This window comes from Vanessa tameamea, chromosome Z (genome assembly GCF_037043105.1).
Source record: "Vanessa tameamea isolate UH-Manoa-2023 chromosome Z, ilVanTame1 primary haplotype, whole genome shotgun sequence".
NCBI lineage: Eukaryota > Metazoa > Arthropoda > Insecta > Lepidoptera > Nymphalidae > Vanessa > Vanessa tameamea.
This window is the reverse complement of record NC_087341.1, coordinates 6,606,987-6,624,604: the sequence shown is the minus strand read 5'-3', so window position 1 is coordinate 6,624,604 and position 17,618 is coordinate 6,606,987. Positions and strand designations below refer to the sequence as shown.

At 30.2% G+C, this 17,618-nt stretch overlaps 1 protein-coding gene across 3 annotated transcripts in view; it reads left to right on the top strand.

The window, feature by feature from the left end:
* Pico (pico) overlaps nt 1–17,618 on the top strand; it is a 107,454-nt gene that overhangs the window by 56,729 nt on the left and 33,107 nt on the right. The window contains exon 1 of one of the 3 annotated variants that reach the window (XM_026641755.2): nt 16,419–16,767. The exons of 1 other annotated variant lie outside the window; for it this stretch is intronic. Coding sequence is in view for 1 of the 2 variants with exons in the window: in XM_026641745.2 (XP_026497530.2) it covers nt 16,749–16,778 (30 nt within the window). In the remaining variant the exon portion in view is untranslated. Of the gene's footprint in view, nt 1–16,418; nt 16,779–17,618 lie in introns of those variants that run through there. One more of the 3 variants, XM_026641745.2, reaches the window with a different exon arrangement.

Genomic DNA, 17,618 nt, shown 5'->3' with positions numbered 1-17,618 from the left:
TTGACAACCCTTAACGGAAAAAAACATTACAACTAAATTCTATATGACCGTCCTGCCCCCACGAAACTCTCCACTCTGAGATCGGTCTGAACTTTAATATCCGACGGATGAGAGCGATAGAGCCAAAAACGGACTATAGGAATGTTAGCATTCTCTGTTATGGAGCGATTACATGCCTATTTTTTATCGCAAAAATTCTAAAAATTCCTTATTTCATTTTTAGACACAATATATTTTTATAAACATTGTTTGTTTTACTTATATTACATTATATTATATTATTTACGCACACAAGTCAACTATTGAGGAAATTATTGAATTTACACTTTAAAAGTGTAATTATAAGATTGTTTAATTATATAAATTATGGTATAAAACCTATCAAAACAGTTTTCTCACAAAGTGTGTATCAATATATATTTTTCTCATATCGTTACCAAGTTACGAATGGTGTCATGTTTATACATTTTCATTTCAAGTTGTACAAAACACGTTTTTCTATTGTAAAAAAGCGTTAACTTTACATTCCAGCTTTACGTTTTCACAATGCTCTGTACAGAAGCTCCGATATTCCGAACTCTGGTCCGGAGCTGCATCGTCAGGTAGTGCAGGCGTACCGATCAATATCCTCCCTTCCCCTACCACACTCGCTCCCTCGCCACCCCACCGCACCTCATCCCGCTCACTCGCCACAAAACCGAACAAATAAAATACTCCGATAACGCTTTGCATTTAATTTTTATGTTATATTATAATGCCATATTCTAATTTACGTAACTTTATATAATAATGTAATAAAATATAATTTAATACTAAGCAAGATAGGCTTTATTTCGTGTAGTGATGTCAACACTTATATGATGTTATGTTTGTTTGTCTAAAGGCTATTAACAAAGTTTATTAACAAAAAATAATAAATATTTTTTTCTTAAAAAAATTTATAAGCCAATAATAAGTCACAAAAATGTAAATAACATTTATTATCTATATTTTAATACAATTAAATATTAATTAAATAATATGCAATATAGTCGACACGTATTTATATTATATATGATATTTTAAATAACGACATGATTTTATGAGTTCGATAAATGTGAGACAATAGTAACACTTCTATTTCACAAAAATACTTTTATTAAAATAAAACTTAGATTTATATTATCATGGTAATTGATATATTAAAACTTTTTGGATCAAGTATCAAAACAGCCGGGTTAAGTTTATTCGGCTTTCTATGCACATCACAAGCAGACGGCATGCAGGACTAGTACGTAGCTCTTAGCATAGTAAGCGATGCGATATTAAAAATTCGCCTTTTATGGTTTTCATGGTGAGATAATTTCCCTCTGATATTTGTAAGAAAACATGTATTAAAAAGGCGTGTTTGCACGGAAAACCATGTGGCAAAACAAACCGTGAGTTTCCCTTGTCCCAGTCGGATGCCTTTTCTCCTTGAGGCCGAGTGCACCTCATTACTGAGAGTCGGGAATTCGCTCTAATTGAAAGCCCACTTATTAAATTTCTTTGTCGTTTAAACGCAGGTTACTTTGTGATGTCTATCTAAATTGAAGCTTAAGTAAAAAAAATAAAACAAGTTATAATATTATTATTTTAAATTTCGAGTTGTCGTAAGTATAAAATATGATAAAGTAAATACTAGGATTTATATATAGAATTAAATTTATTTCATTTAGAATCGGTAAGCTGTATTTTTCTTACGAAACATTTATAAAAACTAAATTTAAACTCAATAAATATAAATCTTATATTTATTGAGTTTATATTACATTACATACCACAAATTAATATAGTTTTCTGCAACTATTCCAATAAATAAATATATTTATATCAATAGAATTAAAACATTTAAATGCTTATATTCCAATCTGATTGAACCTTTCATTTGGGAATCAAACTTGAGGCCGATTTACTCGTCAAATATTTGTTATCCGTGTTTGATTTTGGTCAAATAAGCCGGTAATAACTGTGTAAATCTATTTCGATAATTTTGTTAAAAGGAAGATACACTTGTTTCTTTTCACGTCGCATAATTGATAAAACTTCACTGTAGTCATACTTTCTATTTTATTATTGTAATCATATATTTAACATACCTGCTGCAGCTTCACCGCGGCAAGCTAATACAAAATATATTTAAAAAAAACTGGCCAAGTGCGAGTTGCCCCCGCGCACTAAGGGTTCCGTACCATGTCTCTCTGTAACCATCTTGCAAGCAAAATTTTACTCATTTCGTGGTTTTTGGCATGAGACATAAGTAATTAGGTAATATAAAGTAAATGGTTAAGTACTAGATAGATATGTAGTATATGTAGATAGATAGGTATGTAGTAAAAATCCATCGAACAGGGTTAAATTATTTAATTTTTAAATAAAACTATATACTTTGTGAATATTTCAAGCGATTACCTGGTGCTGATTTTAATATCGGGCAAAAAGCGGCAAAAAATCACTTTGTTGTATGAGATCCCCCAAATATTTTTATTTATTATTAAAGTAAATATACAATACAGTATTTTGTGTATATTTCAAGTGCCTACTATGTTACCATTTATTGATATCGAGCAAAAATAGGCAAAGAATGGCGTTTTTTGTATGGTAGCCTCCCTTAAATATTATATTATTTTATTTTAGTTTTTTTTTTATAGCGACAATAGAAATACATAATTTGTGAAAATTTCAACAGTCTAGCTATCGCAGTTCTTGAGTTACTTAAGAACTAGACAGTTGTTTTTTGAGTTGGTTACAGACGGACAGACAGCGAAGTCTTAGTAATAGGGTCCCGTTTTTACCCTTTGGGTACGGAACCCTAAAAAGTGCCATGTCAGTGCGACAAGTTTATCTTATCCCAAAAACTTGTATATATTAGTCTTCTTGAAATTATAACACTTTCAACTTGAGGATAGTCTATAGTTCAAAATTCTTGAGATGTAATATCAAATGTTCACTACATTATGAAATGAAAACTGAAATTACAAGCCTTAAAGATTAAGCAATGAATATTATAATCAGTCAGATTTATGTAAACATAGATGTTAATATATTTTTTTATACAATAAACAAATGATAATCTAAGTAATAAGATGGCGAGCTTGTAGCTATAGCGTGACATTCTGATTAGAAGGCTGGTGAATAAATTGTAGGTGTGGGAACATAGCAATCTGGATCTATTATCTTCGTTTAATTGTTACGTTAACAACTAGACAGCTTGATTCCCAAAGGAAAGAGTCTACTGCAAGATATTATTAAATACGAAACTACAGCACATGCATGTCAATTAACTTCACAGTATGTAGATTTAACAGAAGCTAATGTTGTTCTATTACTGGGTATGGATTTATTTTAATCTTAAAACCGAGTAGTAGTTATCGAGCGTCGTTAAATATTTCATTTGTTTTATTTAATTTTAAATGAAATTAAAATGAAGGTATTTTTTTAAATGAAACAAGTTGTTTCTTAATAGCGATAAAAAGAAATCACACTCAAAGAAAGAAAATATAATTAAAAAAATAGAAAATACTGCTATTTTGTTTTTAAACTCTTATAATACAATCAAATGACTATATGAATATTTGTATTTCGATTATGTGTGGTTTCTAATATTGTTTGCTTTTCATATAAATAGGTATTAAATTAATATAGTTTAACGGTTGCAAATATCGTATTGAAAAGTGCATTTGAGTAGCATTTACCTATAGTAGCCCAGTTTCAGGTAAACTCATTATATTATACACATTTTGATGATAATGATGATGTTGATGACAAAACCAAATTGTTTTTTTTTATTTTATTCTAGAAGTAAAATCATACTCATAATTGTAATTTATACATATTAATACAATTTTATTATTACGATTTAAATAAATTTGTAGGTGGGTTTGCTTAGCCGCGCTTTCGACGAGGTGGCGTGCAAATGTTAGTAGGATGTTAGCTTTATTATGCTTGTGGGAATAAAATAAACGCAAAGCCAAAACGCTCTTCGCGGAAACTACCTATTTTATTTTATCCACGCAGTACGTCGGACGCTTTGCCTTCATTAAAATATGCGACGCCACGCGCAACTACCGCTGCGTGATGCCTGCCGTGCATGTGTGTAAACACGTACATAAACGTAGTCAGCGCCAGACGCGTCAAAGTTATTAATGTTGTAAAGCACTAGACCAGAAAGCGTCTTGTTGGTTATTAGTCGGATATGTGATGGTAACACCCTGGAGTGTAACATGTCCAGATACCAATGTTTTAAGCAATTAACTTTGTGCGATATAAAATGTTATGGTTCAAACTACCGTATGTCTTGGTTTAAAATTATATACCAGTGTTATTTTTTAAGCATTAAATTCAATACATTATAAAATACAATTCTGGCTGTGGCTTGTATCGTGAATACTTATATGAAATCTAATATTTCAACGACAAACAACAAAACTATGGCTCCTATAACATAAAAAAATTCGTCACAGAGCAGTAAAATAGGTAATAGAGTATTTGAGAGATACTCAAATGAAATGACTAATTAAGTTTATGGTAATCTAATCGTAAGTTATAGTTTCTAATTATATATATGTTAACATTTATTCTATGGTTGCTTTAATTAAACTACTCATAATTTAGATATACCTTCGACATTGTTAATATATTACATCGCTATTATAGAAATCTAGATGCTTTATAATTTATTAACAATATCATTTAGCAGATATGTCAAAAAAGTTATATTTTCAAAAATCAAAAGTGTCTACTTGAGAGCTTTATTTATTTAGTATCGATTATATCTTCCAATTACAAACGCATTTCATAATTATTTTCACCTCCAGCCAATTACGAACTTTCCAAAACGAACATATAAAACTCCCCGACCAAACAGCGATTTTAGTTTTTTTATGCAAACTCGTAACGAATTCGTATAATAGGATCCAAATTGAGAACAGCCGTTAATCATTTGTTTACCGTGCTTTGATATAAGCGAACCTACTATACATATATAGGATGGGCTTATCCACACAGGATAATTTTTAGCCTATACTATTTCTGCATCATTAAAGTAGTTCCGTATGGAGCTAATATCAGAACATTATTAATCCCATTGAAATCACTTTAATTAAACCTTAACCAAATGCATCATGGAATATCTCATTAATACCAACAGTTTCGCTGCTCGACGCAAGATTTCATCAGTCCTAATAATATGATAACTCTTTATCTTGTCTTATCCGATTGATTAGAAATCTTCGTAGAGTTAATGTCTTGGGATGGAAATAGAATATTATAATAATTATATACATTTTAAAAAAGCTCACTTTATTAATAATGTTTTATTTGTTCTACATTAGTACTTGTAAACCACCTACTTGTTTTAAATTTAGTTGCACGATTAGACACAAACATACTTGTATTAACAGACTTTTTACAAGATGGTTTTAAATGTTAGTTGAGATCATCTAGGTAGGTACCACCCACTTATACTATATATTCTACCGCCAAACAGCATACTTGGTATTTTTGTGTTCCAGTTTGAGTAGGCTAGTGTAACAACAAGTGCAAGGGAAATAAAAGACAGGTAGTTCAAACTCAAACTCAAATTCCTTTATTCAACATAGAAGCATTACACTTACTTATTAATGGTCAAATTAAACACTACCACCGGTTCGGAAAAAGGAACACCCTGACCTGAGAAGAACCGGCGAAAGAAACTCAGCGGGTCTTTTTTTTTTGTCAAATTAATTAGATACATAATTGTATATGAATAGAAACAGCCAGGAGGCGATCGTTTCATTCCCAAGGTGTGCTATCAAACATAAACTCATTAATTGTATAGTAACATTGTATACTACCATTGTATACTACCTTTCACAAACAAGCGTTCCTTAACATTTTTTTTTTAATTTGGCAACAGAAGCATTTTGAACGCTTTCTGGGATCCTGTTGTAGAAGCGTATACATTGCCCCACAAAAGAGTTCTGACTCTATGCAGTCGAGTAACAGGAGTAACAAGATTGTGTTTGTTCCATGTACCAATGTATGAGAATTACATTTTCTCATAAAAACGTTAATATTTTTCCGTACAAACAAAACATTACAGAATATATATTGAGAAGCAACAGTTAATATCTTAATTTCTTTAAATTTATACCTTAAAGATTCCTTGGCTCCTAGTTTATAGATTGCGCGAATAGCCCTCTTCTGCAGCACAAATATAGTATGGATAGCATATATATATTTCAAAATATTGCAGTATTAAATTATGTAAAGTATCAAGTTATGCAGTATGCGTATCTTGTAAATAAGTAAACCAGTGTAACTACAGGCACAAGAGACAGGACATAATATTTCTCACGGTTGGTGACCACTTACCTGTGTTATAAAACAAAAGGTTAACAGTTATCGTTAACTAGTACAGACATTAATTTCTTATGGGAGATTTGAGGTTTCGCAAATTTATTGACGAGCCTTTGTTCTCGAAGGGTGCGAATGTTTTTATTAGGGGCTCTTTGATGTGCATATTATCGGTAGGCTATATTTAGTACATATGCAAATTCACGCCTACAATTTCCCCTCTTCGCAAGGGCTGGATATCCGATTTTTATTCTTATTGTAGGTACATATAATCCCTGTTTTATTCTCTCCTTTAGCATGCACGCGCTTGATAAGGGCTGATCTTTTACGTAATATTTTGTTTAGATTTTAGCTTCATGTAGTATTTAATTACCTATGTTTTCAATGAACTTTTACATATTGTAATAATTAATTTATCTATTGAATTTATTATGTTTTACTAAACCGCCGTGGTTGTTGAAGAATATAGTACAACTGCACGACTTACCAAAACAGTCATGGTGTTTTTGCCTATTTGTTATATTACATGCGTTATTTTTTAATTAAGTAGCCACACTGACAAATTGGTAACGATAGTAAGTTTTCACCACCAATCAAATACAATGAAGCTGTAAAAAACTAACTTGGACTAAGATGGTATTTCCATACTACATGACCGTCGTGCTTCATAACATTACTGTTTGACGATAAAAATATGTGATGTGTGATACCTATTCAGAAAGGCGTGTACAAAACCCAATTGAACATGAAGCTTATCAACGCTACTGTCACCGTCTTGGGCTTGGACCACCTCCTACCCAAAGCCTACCCAACGTGGAATCGCTTTCTCAGTGCACCGAAAGCAATCTTGTCACGCCGAACAGATGGAGTGGGTACCGCTGGTTTTTAGTGTGTCAGTATGTGCCACAAACCCCCTACTGGTAAACTACTGTGCGTATATATACACCCAACGAGATAAAAAAAAATGTGCACAAAACCCTACTATCTAGTAAATAAACATAACTTTAAATAATAATAACTTCTGTTGTGATACTTTGTACGCTTTTCGTTATTTATATTCTATACTTAATGTATAAGCAGTGATATAATATAAAATCATCGTTGATCTACACTAAGGTAAAACTTGTTTTCACAATTTGTAAAAGCGAGTACCATTAGTTTATCTATATATAATAAATACATTATCCCGCCGTAAGACACTTCTGTATAGTGTTAAGATCTACTCTATAATTGCATAGTAAAAAGCATAAGTGAAAGCATCCGTACAACGACCCCTACAAATTTCGTTAATTATAAACTAAATATTAACATAAAATGAACATAAATACACGTATCCTTACAGTGTAACTATTTACGTACTATGAAAGGTTTTTGTCAACCTAATTGATAATAGTTTTGATATGTTTTGGTTTCATGTTTCAACGGGTTCATTAATAACATATAAACCAAATCATGATAAAATAGAAATGCGATCTTAATTAATAGACGAAATAAAGTATATTTTAAATAGGCAATCATCGTAATGATCGTTGATATGCGGGTACGGGCGGGCCAATGACCGGCGTTCTACCTGAATTACGTGCATTTGCACTGAAATAACTTTACAACTTATTACGTTGGTAGTTTAGTAAAACAATGCCCTTTATATATGAGTTGATATATTTAACTGCAACATAGCTTATTTTGTATTTTGCCGAGTAAAAAAAAATAACAATTGAAGTTTAAATGTGCTGATGATGTTGGGAACGGCTTAACTCGTCAAGGCGGCCAATCTCAACGAAATCTTACTACGATGGAGATATTATAGTCACTCCCTATTCTTACATTCTCATAATAGAACTTATCTTACACGACCAGAGAAAGTTTAGGTGGACCAATACTTTCCAAAAAAGGCAGTGATAAAAATGCAAATTTCTAGCCTAGAATATTGTGATCTGCATGCAGCCTTACACACCAACCACAAGACAAACGAGGCATTTGCCGTTAAAACGGTTACTGTTCTAATTGTGACGTAACCAATAGCTAACAACAAATGTCATTTACACAAACAAAAGGATAAATATTATACAACAATACAATTCTAAACAATTCGTCGTTCTAGGCATTGTTTAAACTAAAATCGGGAATTTCAACATCTAGGCGGAAAACCGTTAAACTTTAGATACTATTATTCTATTTCAACGCTATTGGATGTACAAACTAACTTCGTACATACCATATCCTGGTCCACCACTTTCTCTCGTTTCGCTTTCATCATGCGTGCGTCCGAGATAAATCTAATGAAGTTTAGATGAATTGCTATTTAAGTGCTCTAAATTGATTGATAAGCCTAGTTTTTTATAGTTTGTGTGCTTATTATCATCGTTTTTTTGGGGTACGGTATCAAATATATCAATATATACTAAATCAAGGTTAACTGTACAGTTAACTTATATATTAACATATAAGTATATTAACATTAAGTATAGTATATATATAAAACTCAAAACAGGTTTATATAAATAAAAATGTTCTGTTGAAGTACCCTTCGAAATACAATCACACAAAACAGTATATTTACACGGTTAATAATACTCGGTATACCTACTAACTAAATATTTGTTGAATTTATGATTTTTAACCTTTTCGTAATTGTAAAATTTTGGCCATGTATTTTATCATGTTCTATGTTTATATCTAAAGGAGCTTTATTATAACGCTTCATTTTAATATATACGTATTTTAGTCGATGTACAAATAAATTGTTTTAATAAATATATAGGTGTATAGAGAACCTCAAACATATAAGTTAAATAAACCACTACCTTTCAATAAGGCATATTGATTGACCTTGTGATGCTGCTTGGCAATAAAGTACAGGCACGCTAAAATAACATAATTAAATTTATAAATACTATGATATAACAACGACTCGACAACAAAATATGGCATCTATGGTACTCAAACAACTACTTAGCTTATTTTCGTTTCGAACATGACCACTATACCTTGCTTATAAAATAATAATAATTAAAATAAATGTATTTAATTTGAACATTCATTGTACAAGTCATTCGGGAGTAATCAACAAAATGGCGCCTAAGAAAGTTTTGCACTACAACACCAATTTATGTATGTATTTCAGTTTAAAATATTTTGAATAATAAGTAAAAGACTAACGAATAGATAAGCCAGCTTAATCTTTAATGTTCTGACAAAGTTAACCTGTAAATGTTGAAGGGGTTATTAATGATGACAGAAAGATAGAAAACAGTTTTTAACTAAACACTAAACAAGTTTTAAAGTACGACTAATGTTATGTCATTTAATAATCTCACGGACTCTCTCATTCTGCAAATCGTAACAAAGTATTCAGTCGCAGAATTTATTGAGCTAGTGCTACTTACCCTGACGAAATGGCACAGAACCTCATCGTCGAAGTAAAAACCGCAACAATACATTACAAACATACCTTCACAAAAACGTAAAGTATTTTATAACTAAAATAAATGTTCTTTCAGTATATTTGTAAGGATCGCGACAAGTATAGTCATTTATCACGTTGCTGACTTAGATGAATTTGTTCCAGTATATTAGCTAGTCGAGTAACCATTCGTTATTATTTTTAAGGTAAATTTATAAACGGATATTTTATAAAAAAACTATATTAAAAGTAATGAACTAGTAGTCGTCATCATCATTCGCCTACTTTTATTTATTTGATATCAATAAGTAGCTACATTTTTGCGTAGTATGTCATTGAATTATCTAATTTATTTATTTATTTATTTACATTGCTTTAATATTCAACCCAGATACAAATTTATCCGCAAGATTAAGAGAAAATCGAAGGTTAAACTCGTATTACTCGGACTCGCAAGTAATCCCATTGCCATTTCATCAACACTGAGCCAATCCTGTGGCAATCTACTATACTCACGTTATGTACATCGGCTTTGGCATTCAGTACCTTGAATAGTTACCGAATGCCAAAGCAGATTTGAAAAGTCAATCTACTCAGCAAATACCATACATTCAAAACCTTCTTTAAGTTATTCCAATGTTTATAATTCTTATATTATATTATACGTATTTGCTTCTATACTTTTGCCAGATAGTTTTCTATTTTTGAAAAGATACAACGCCTTTACAATTACTCGTTATATAATCTCGTTCTAAAATAGCCTACACGAAAGTGAAAGTATCATAAAAGTCATTATGGTCCTCAGTACAAATACAACCTTCGACAATAATTAAGCGTTTATATTAACGTGAACACTAACTAAGCGTGCAATATATCACTATTTTAATGCCTTTGAATATCTTTTGTTAATGTTTTTATGTAGGCGACAAAGTTTAGTATTCATTGCGAAACAAAACAATTAGTTTTATTGTTTCATGTTTTGTTTTTAGAAAGTTACACGGGAATTCGTTTATGATTTTAAGTTAAGAGATATACGTGAAAGGTAAGGTACACATACATAAACAGTTATGCAGTTCAGTACGACAAATAATATTTATATACGACCAATAGGATTCAAATATATGTATTTTATAAATACTAAAATCGGACTATTCAAATTAAATTATATGAGGTTAACAAAAAGCTTTTAAAAAGTTCTGCGGTTACCTAGTTCCATTATAATTTTAGCTCGATTATTTTTTATTTGAGTCGATATTATTAGATTTTTTTAATAAAAGAGTAGAAGATAATCTGATAAGCTACTTATTGTTAAGAAAGAGAATGTTTCTAGTATCGAAATAAATTAAAATGTAGATAAAATGTAATTGACTTGGACTCGATAACAAATTGACCTAATCGGCTTTTCTTTTGAAATTTTTATTTCATTGCATCAAACCATTTCAATGTCTTTAATTAATGTTATTAGACAGTACTCGGCAAAATGTTCATAAATGATTTGAAGGAGATATGTTACTTTTTATGTTAATTTTTATCGAATCTGCTTAAGTTCTAACAATTTAAAAGCGTACTATAAAATGTATTTAATTTATGTTGAAATAAATAGTTATAGGCAAAATGGTTAGGAATTTACCTGGTTACCATATTGTTTACAGTGCTAATAACCAACTTTAGTTATTTTCGTTTAGTGTAGCTTCGAAGGAAGTTTAGAACTTGTAATAAAGTAACTTGCGTTAATTGCACCTTACTGTTGCGCGAATTAATAACATAAACATTTCTGATATGAAACATCTAATGGCGCGCCGCGGGATGAACTTAGTACAAAATACAGTATAAGAAATAAATGCCCTCATTTGTTATTTGATTATGACAAAGACTATATGTTAGATAATATGTACATTAATCGCAATTGTGTGAAATAATTTTATATTTTTTTATCATCCACCCCGATTTGTTAATATTAAATATGTTGAAAATCGAGCATTAATCGAGAGAATATTACACGAGGAATTGGTAAGATAAAGCTTCCAGGCACAAACATAATCATTCAATACATATACAGACCAGGTACAAACATATTCATTCAATACATATACAGACCAGACAAATTCATAAGCAATGATGCACAAAGCGACCGAAATTCACAGACGAGTCAATTGAAACACCGCGCCGTATAACAAAATCCCAAACAAAATAAATTGAAATACTTTAAAAACTATTGTGTATTTGAACTGTTAACATGGTATGATAATAAAATATTTATAACAGCGATTTAGTTTTATTGTATCATTGTCTGAGGTGATAGATACTATTTGCGACCAATCAACGTCCAGATTGTAACTGTTATGTAATTTTCATTTTATTAGCACTTTAAGAAATATTAACCATCATCAACCCCAACATTGGGGACCAAAATATTTTGCTCCAATCGCGTCTGTAGTTACACTGGTTCACTCACCCATCAAATCGTTAATACTACAATAATCGAACTTTTTCATTGACCAATGGTTCACAAACTAGTTGTTAATTATATTGATTGGATTTCATAATGATTGTTTCAATACTAGGTTTTTATACAAATTTAGAATATCATTATTATTTAGCATTTTCTATGCGAAGGGGGAATATATGTAGTTTATATCGTTGAGTGAAGTGGATAAGCATTAAGCTTAAAGGGTAAAGTCATCGTGGAGTGACTGCTAAGTGCCGTTGATGTATATTATGCTTACAATTAGATTCGTTAATACAATGAACAAAGTATGACTTCCAAAATTAACATTAAAAATGAAATTCAAAATATAAATAATAGATGAAAATACTTATTATGAATATATAATATTACATTGTATTTTCGCTGGTACACCAATACTGTGCAAAATCTTGTACTTAGTTTTATTACAATTGAAAAGCTTAAAAAACCACAACGAACACTGTCCGATATTTAATATTATTTTATGTATATAAGTTACACTCACTTCGTATCTCAATCGAGTAATGCTGAAAACAGAAAATCAGTGATACGCTAATTTGATGCGTGTAAACTCTAAACGTCATAATTAATTATTATTATAGTCAATTTCGCATTACGTCAGAGTAACTGTCAGACAGGCAGTACGATCGTATTCGAATCGAGTTTCAACTTTGTTATCATTAATTAACTTTACTTATATTGAACCTTGAATAAACGCACAATTTATTTATATTTATTAAACTCTATTGACTACAAACAATTGTATTGAACAAGGCGGACTTAACGCTAACTAGGAAATATCTGCCAGTAAACCTTTGTATACTAAATGTAGTAATAATTATTTGAAGTAGGTACATTGACACGCCTAATATTTTATCAAGATCATATTCAATGGTACCTAACATAGAACACAGGTGTGACAACGGCGCTTCGAATTGCAGCTGATTGCGTTCATCAAGGCCTATTGTTTAAGTTGGCTGGCATCCTCCGTCGTCTGCACGAACGCTAAGGGTAAAGTGACTAGGATATAGTTGAGCATGAGCGTCGCATTCCTTTTTGTAAACTAAAGCTGTCTGATTAAGCCGATTAGGCATACGTGGTACAGAAAATTAATTCCAATATTACTATCAAGCTCTCGTAATTAAATCAATCTCCGTGAACGCTTCATATTATAAACATATTAAATAGAACAATTATAATAGTAATTAAATGTCTTAATAGTCAATTATTATTTAATATTATTGTTGTTTTGGTTGCTTTTTTTTTAATCTCACATTTAATGATTACTAGATTACAACTCGTTCCCCTTACAAACTATATTATTATATATTAAAAGAAGATGATAGAGCTTTTAAAATGTAGATAATTGCGAAACGTCTTATGTAGTTGTAATAATTATAGACTTTATTACGTTGAGGTTCTGTCCAAGAAATATTTTATGAATGTAAGATAAATCAATTACCTTGACACATTTATAATTACATACCGCAATTATATTATATGCTAGTAACATAATACAGTAGGTTAAGGAACTTCGACTCGTGTTTATGAGACTTTAAACCCTTTACAATTTGTATTAATTTTTACCGATTATAGATAAAAAATAATAAAAATGTTTTTGCCACAATAAATGTGAGAAACGTTTGCTTAAATACTGAATTGGTTTTATGTAATAACTTAAGTTGGCACCACCGCCCGTAGACATTGGCTTTTAACCATTCCTTAAATCTCCAATGCACCACCAACCTGAGCTAAAATAATATGTACCTTATGCATACACTGGTTCACTCTCCCTTCAAACGGGGTCACAACAATACTAAGTAAGTATTTCTGTTTGGCGGTAGATTCAATTAAAATATTGATAAATTGCATTATATCCTAAACGACATACAGCAGCAGCGCCCTGCTTCAGAATATTTAGTCCGTAATTAATATGTACAAATTTTTACCGCATCCAATGAAATGTTCCCGCGATATCCGCATTGGATGGAGCTAACCCGATTATCATATTTGCGCACTCGTTGCGATAAACACGCTTGTATACGCTAATACAAACATTAGACGTGAATCACGCGCCGGCTTGAACGAATCATCGGCAAACTACTCACGTTCGTTACTTATTAATATAAATATAATATGCTTAAGGAAATCAACGGAACAGATGAATAGGAGATTTTTATTAACTCTGCTATAAGCTTATAAAGTAATGACCATAATTAAAAAGTTAGAACTACAGGTTTCAGCTGTAATATTGTGTGGCGAAAGAATTACTCGTAACCTCACTCGCAACACTTACAATACGGCATTAGATAATTTCAAAGTATTTAATTTTATTTCTGAATCTTTTCTTAGATATAAGATCGTTTTCTTTATATATAGATGACCCATATATCATAATTTAGGACATCGTAGTGAAAACAATATGGTTTGGAAAAAGAAGCCGCTCTAGAATCGATGGAAAAAATAATAACTCCTACTTAGCTTTATTTTAGTTTTAATAGTAGAAAGATTTTATACTAGATGTATGATGAAATCTATAATTTTAGTTAATGTTAATAATTTACTAAAAAAGCTTAATTCCGGTTATTCTACAAAAATTACGATTGTAAAACTAGAAGCCAATTAAAATATACGTACCAAACGAAAATAGTTTATTTAAGAATTTGAACTAAGCCTGACTGATATTAGATTATAGACTATTTTAGTCTAACACGTCGAAAAACAACCTACAAAAGTACAGGACTGTTACAGGAATTTTAATATAAATCGGATTAATTAACGAGATAAAGTTTTAATTATAAAATCATGCCTTTTAAGCGTATTAAGCTCGCTTTGCCGTTAAATGTGAATATTGGATCAAGCGATTATTTATTAAATGATATGTCATACACAAAATATTATAGATAAAGATTTTTAGTCCACACAGATTAAAAACAGGAAACACCAACGCAACATAGTGATTTAACGCTTTATAGATAACATGTATACATCTTTGTGTCAATAGATATATATAATGTGTATAATAAAGGTTTTAATATTTACTTTACATTTATAAAAAAAAAAACATCGGGTCGCTGTAGATGTCTATATATTGTGGACTTAGTGCTTAATTGGATATTATACATAATGCCTGGGCATTTTGAAAATATATCAATATGAAAGGGCAAGGTGATTATAGCTATTGAAATTTTTAAAATTTAAAACACAAAATATCAATTCTGATAAAACATACAATAATCTAGATATTAAGCAAATTGAATAATCAAAGTCATAATTTGTAATGAATTAAATTTTACGAAAATCGACTTTGTTAACTTCCGGGTCTATGTGATCTTACCACAAAATTGTTTTCTTTTTATGAAATTGTAGTATGTGTTATGCAAGCGGCTGTGCATGCCGCAGAGCTACAGGGAGTTGCAACTGTTTAATTTTAAAATAATCAATAATTGTTTCATTTTACTAGATTTAGCCTAGTAAAATAACGTATCACTGAATATATGGTCATATTTATATTATCTTGCTCGATGATCACATATCAATATTCAAAATTTTCGGACAGAGTGATAAACAGCTTAGACAATACTTATTCATAATTCCCGGTTATTATTCATAATGCCCTCGTTTATTTTTTGGTCCACAACGTATATTTTACATATCTAAATAACCGATACTTTAACAAAATTAAAAAGATTACTTTTATTTCTCCACGTCGTTTTTTTTGCACTATCGTAGCAAAGGAGAAAATTAAATTGAAAACCAAAACTTTGATGAATTAAAGACTTTAAAATTTTTAGAATAGTTACATTAAGTAGACTATTATAGATCTTAAAGGTATTGTTTTGAGATTTATTTAAAAATGTTTGAGAAACAAACAAAAAATATGCCGTCTGTTGACGTGTCTTATTTAATTAATTGTGTAATTGGAATACCACTATTGAATAACTAATTAATAATTTTATCTAGTATAGTTTGTAGCGGATTTATCTAGAATATAGGATCCATTCTATTTATTAAGTAGTTAATTCTTTAACTATTAATATTTCCATATATATAACAGTACTTTGAAAATCCCTATAACAAGTTATTTAGATTTATAATCAATAAATGAAATGAATGTTATCTACTAATATACAAATATACTACCTATGTTACCATGTTAAGCTCAGAGTAGTAATCATTCATAGTCGGCTCTTCGCCACGGTCGCTCCTATCGCCGCGATACGATCTCACGCGTTAACAAATTTGCAGTGAAATGTGATTGCTTAATTAAATAGTGAAAATAAAGTGTAGTCGTCGTTTATATACGATATTAAATTCAACGACATCAAATCCCGAATATAACGATAAGAAATCAAATTATTGCTTCGAATAAGCACATTTAAACTTATTTCTAAGAATGTAGTGCATTAAGGCGGTCTAGAATGTTTTTAATTGGCGTGCATTTCATTTGAAATACACAATTTTGCTGATATGAATAATATGCAGATAACAGCTTTGTTAACGACGATTGGGAGAGTTCGTTGAATGATACAAGATCACCGTTGTAAGTACAAGGTACGGAGATAAATTAACTTATATACAAAATATGTATTTATATCATACAAGAATATATATCTAAAAACGTATTTTTTTTAGTTCAAATGTGTATATTGTTATTCATAATAAGTTCTTGGAAAATTATAACCGTGATTAAAAACTTTTCTCTAGAGTCGTATTAATTACGCAAAATAAAAAAAAAATTGTTATTTTTACTATTTTATTTTCAATTTTAGTATTATATTATATATCATACGATTAGGGGCTATGCCCCTATCAGTGAGCTTATGACTATAAATAAAATATGAGAGATTTATTATTGTTTAAACATACTACCGTTACACGTATGTATTTTGTAGTAGAGTCGTTACTCATTCATAATTTCGTAGGTGACTCAGATAAGACGTAGAGTCATCAACGATGATCGTTGTTTAACGTATTAGCCAAACAGGTTCCTTAATATTATTATTTGTCATTATATAAACCGACTAAATTATGAAGATCTACATATATATTTTTAACAAAGATTAAAACTATTATTTTTCCGTTTAATTAATTGAAAATAAAAATAAAACTATCAAAACTAACAACTATATTAGCAATCTATTGGTGTTTAAAATAAAGAAATACTTCATTTTAATGTAAATAATATAATTACGGTATCAACAAACAACATTGACACACATAACAATGACATCCAAATATGTTAGGCATAAAAATAAGCCTATATCCTTATTTTGAGTTGAAGCTTGCTTGTGTCAAAGAGCAAAAGTCAAAGACAGACAAAATTATTTACATATTTATAATATTAGTATAGAGTGTATCTCCAATATTATATTAGATTTTAATAAACGTGAA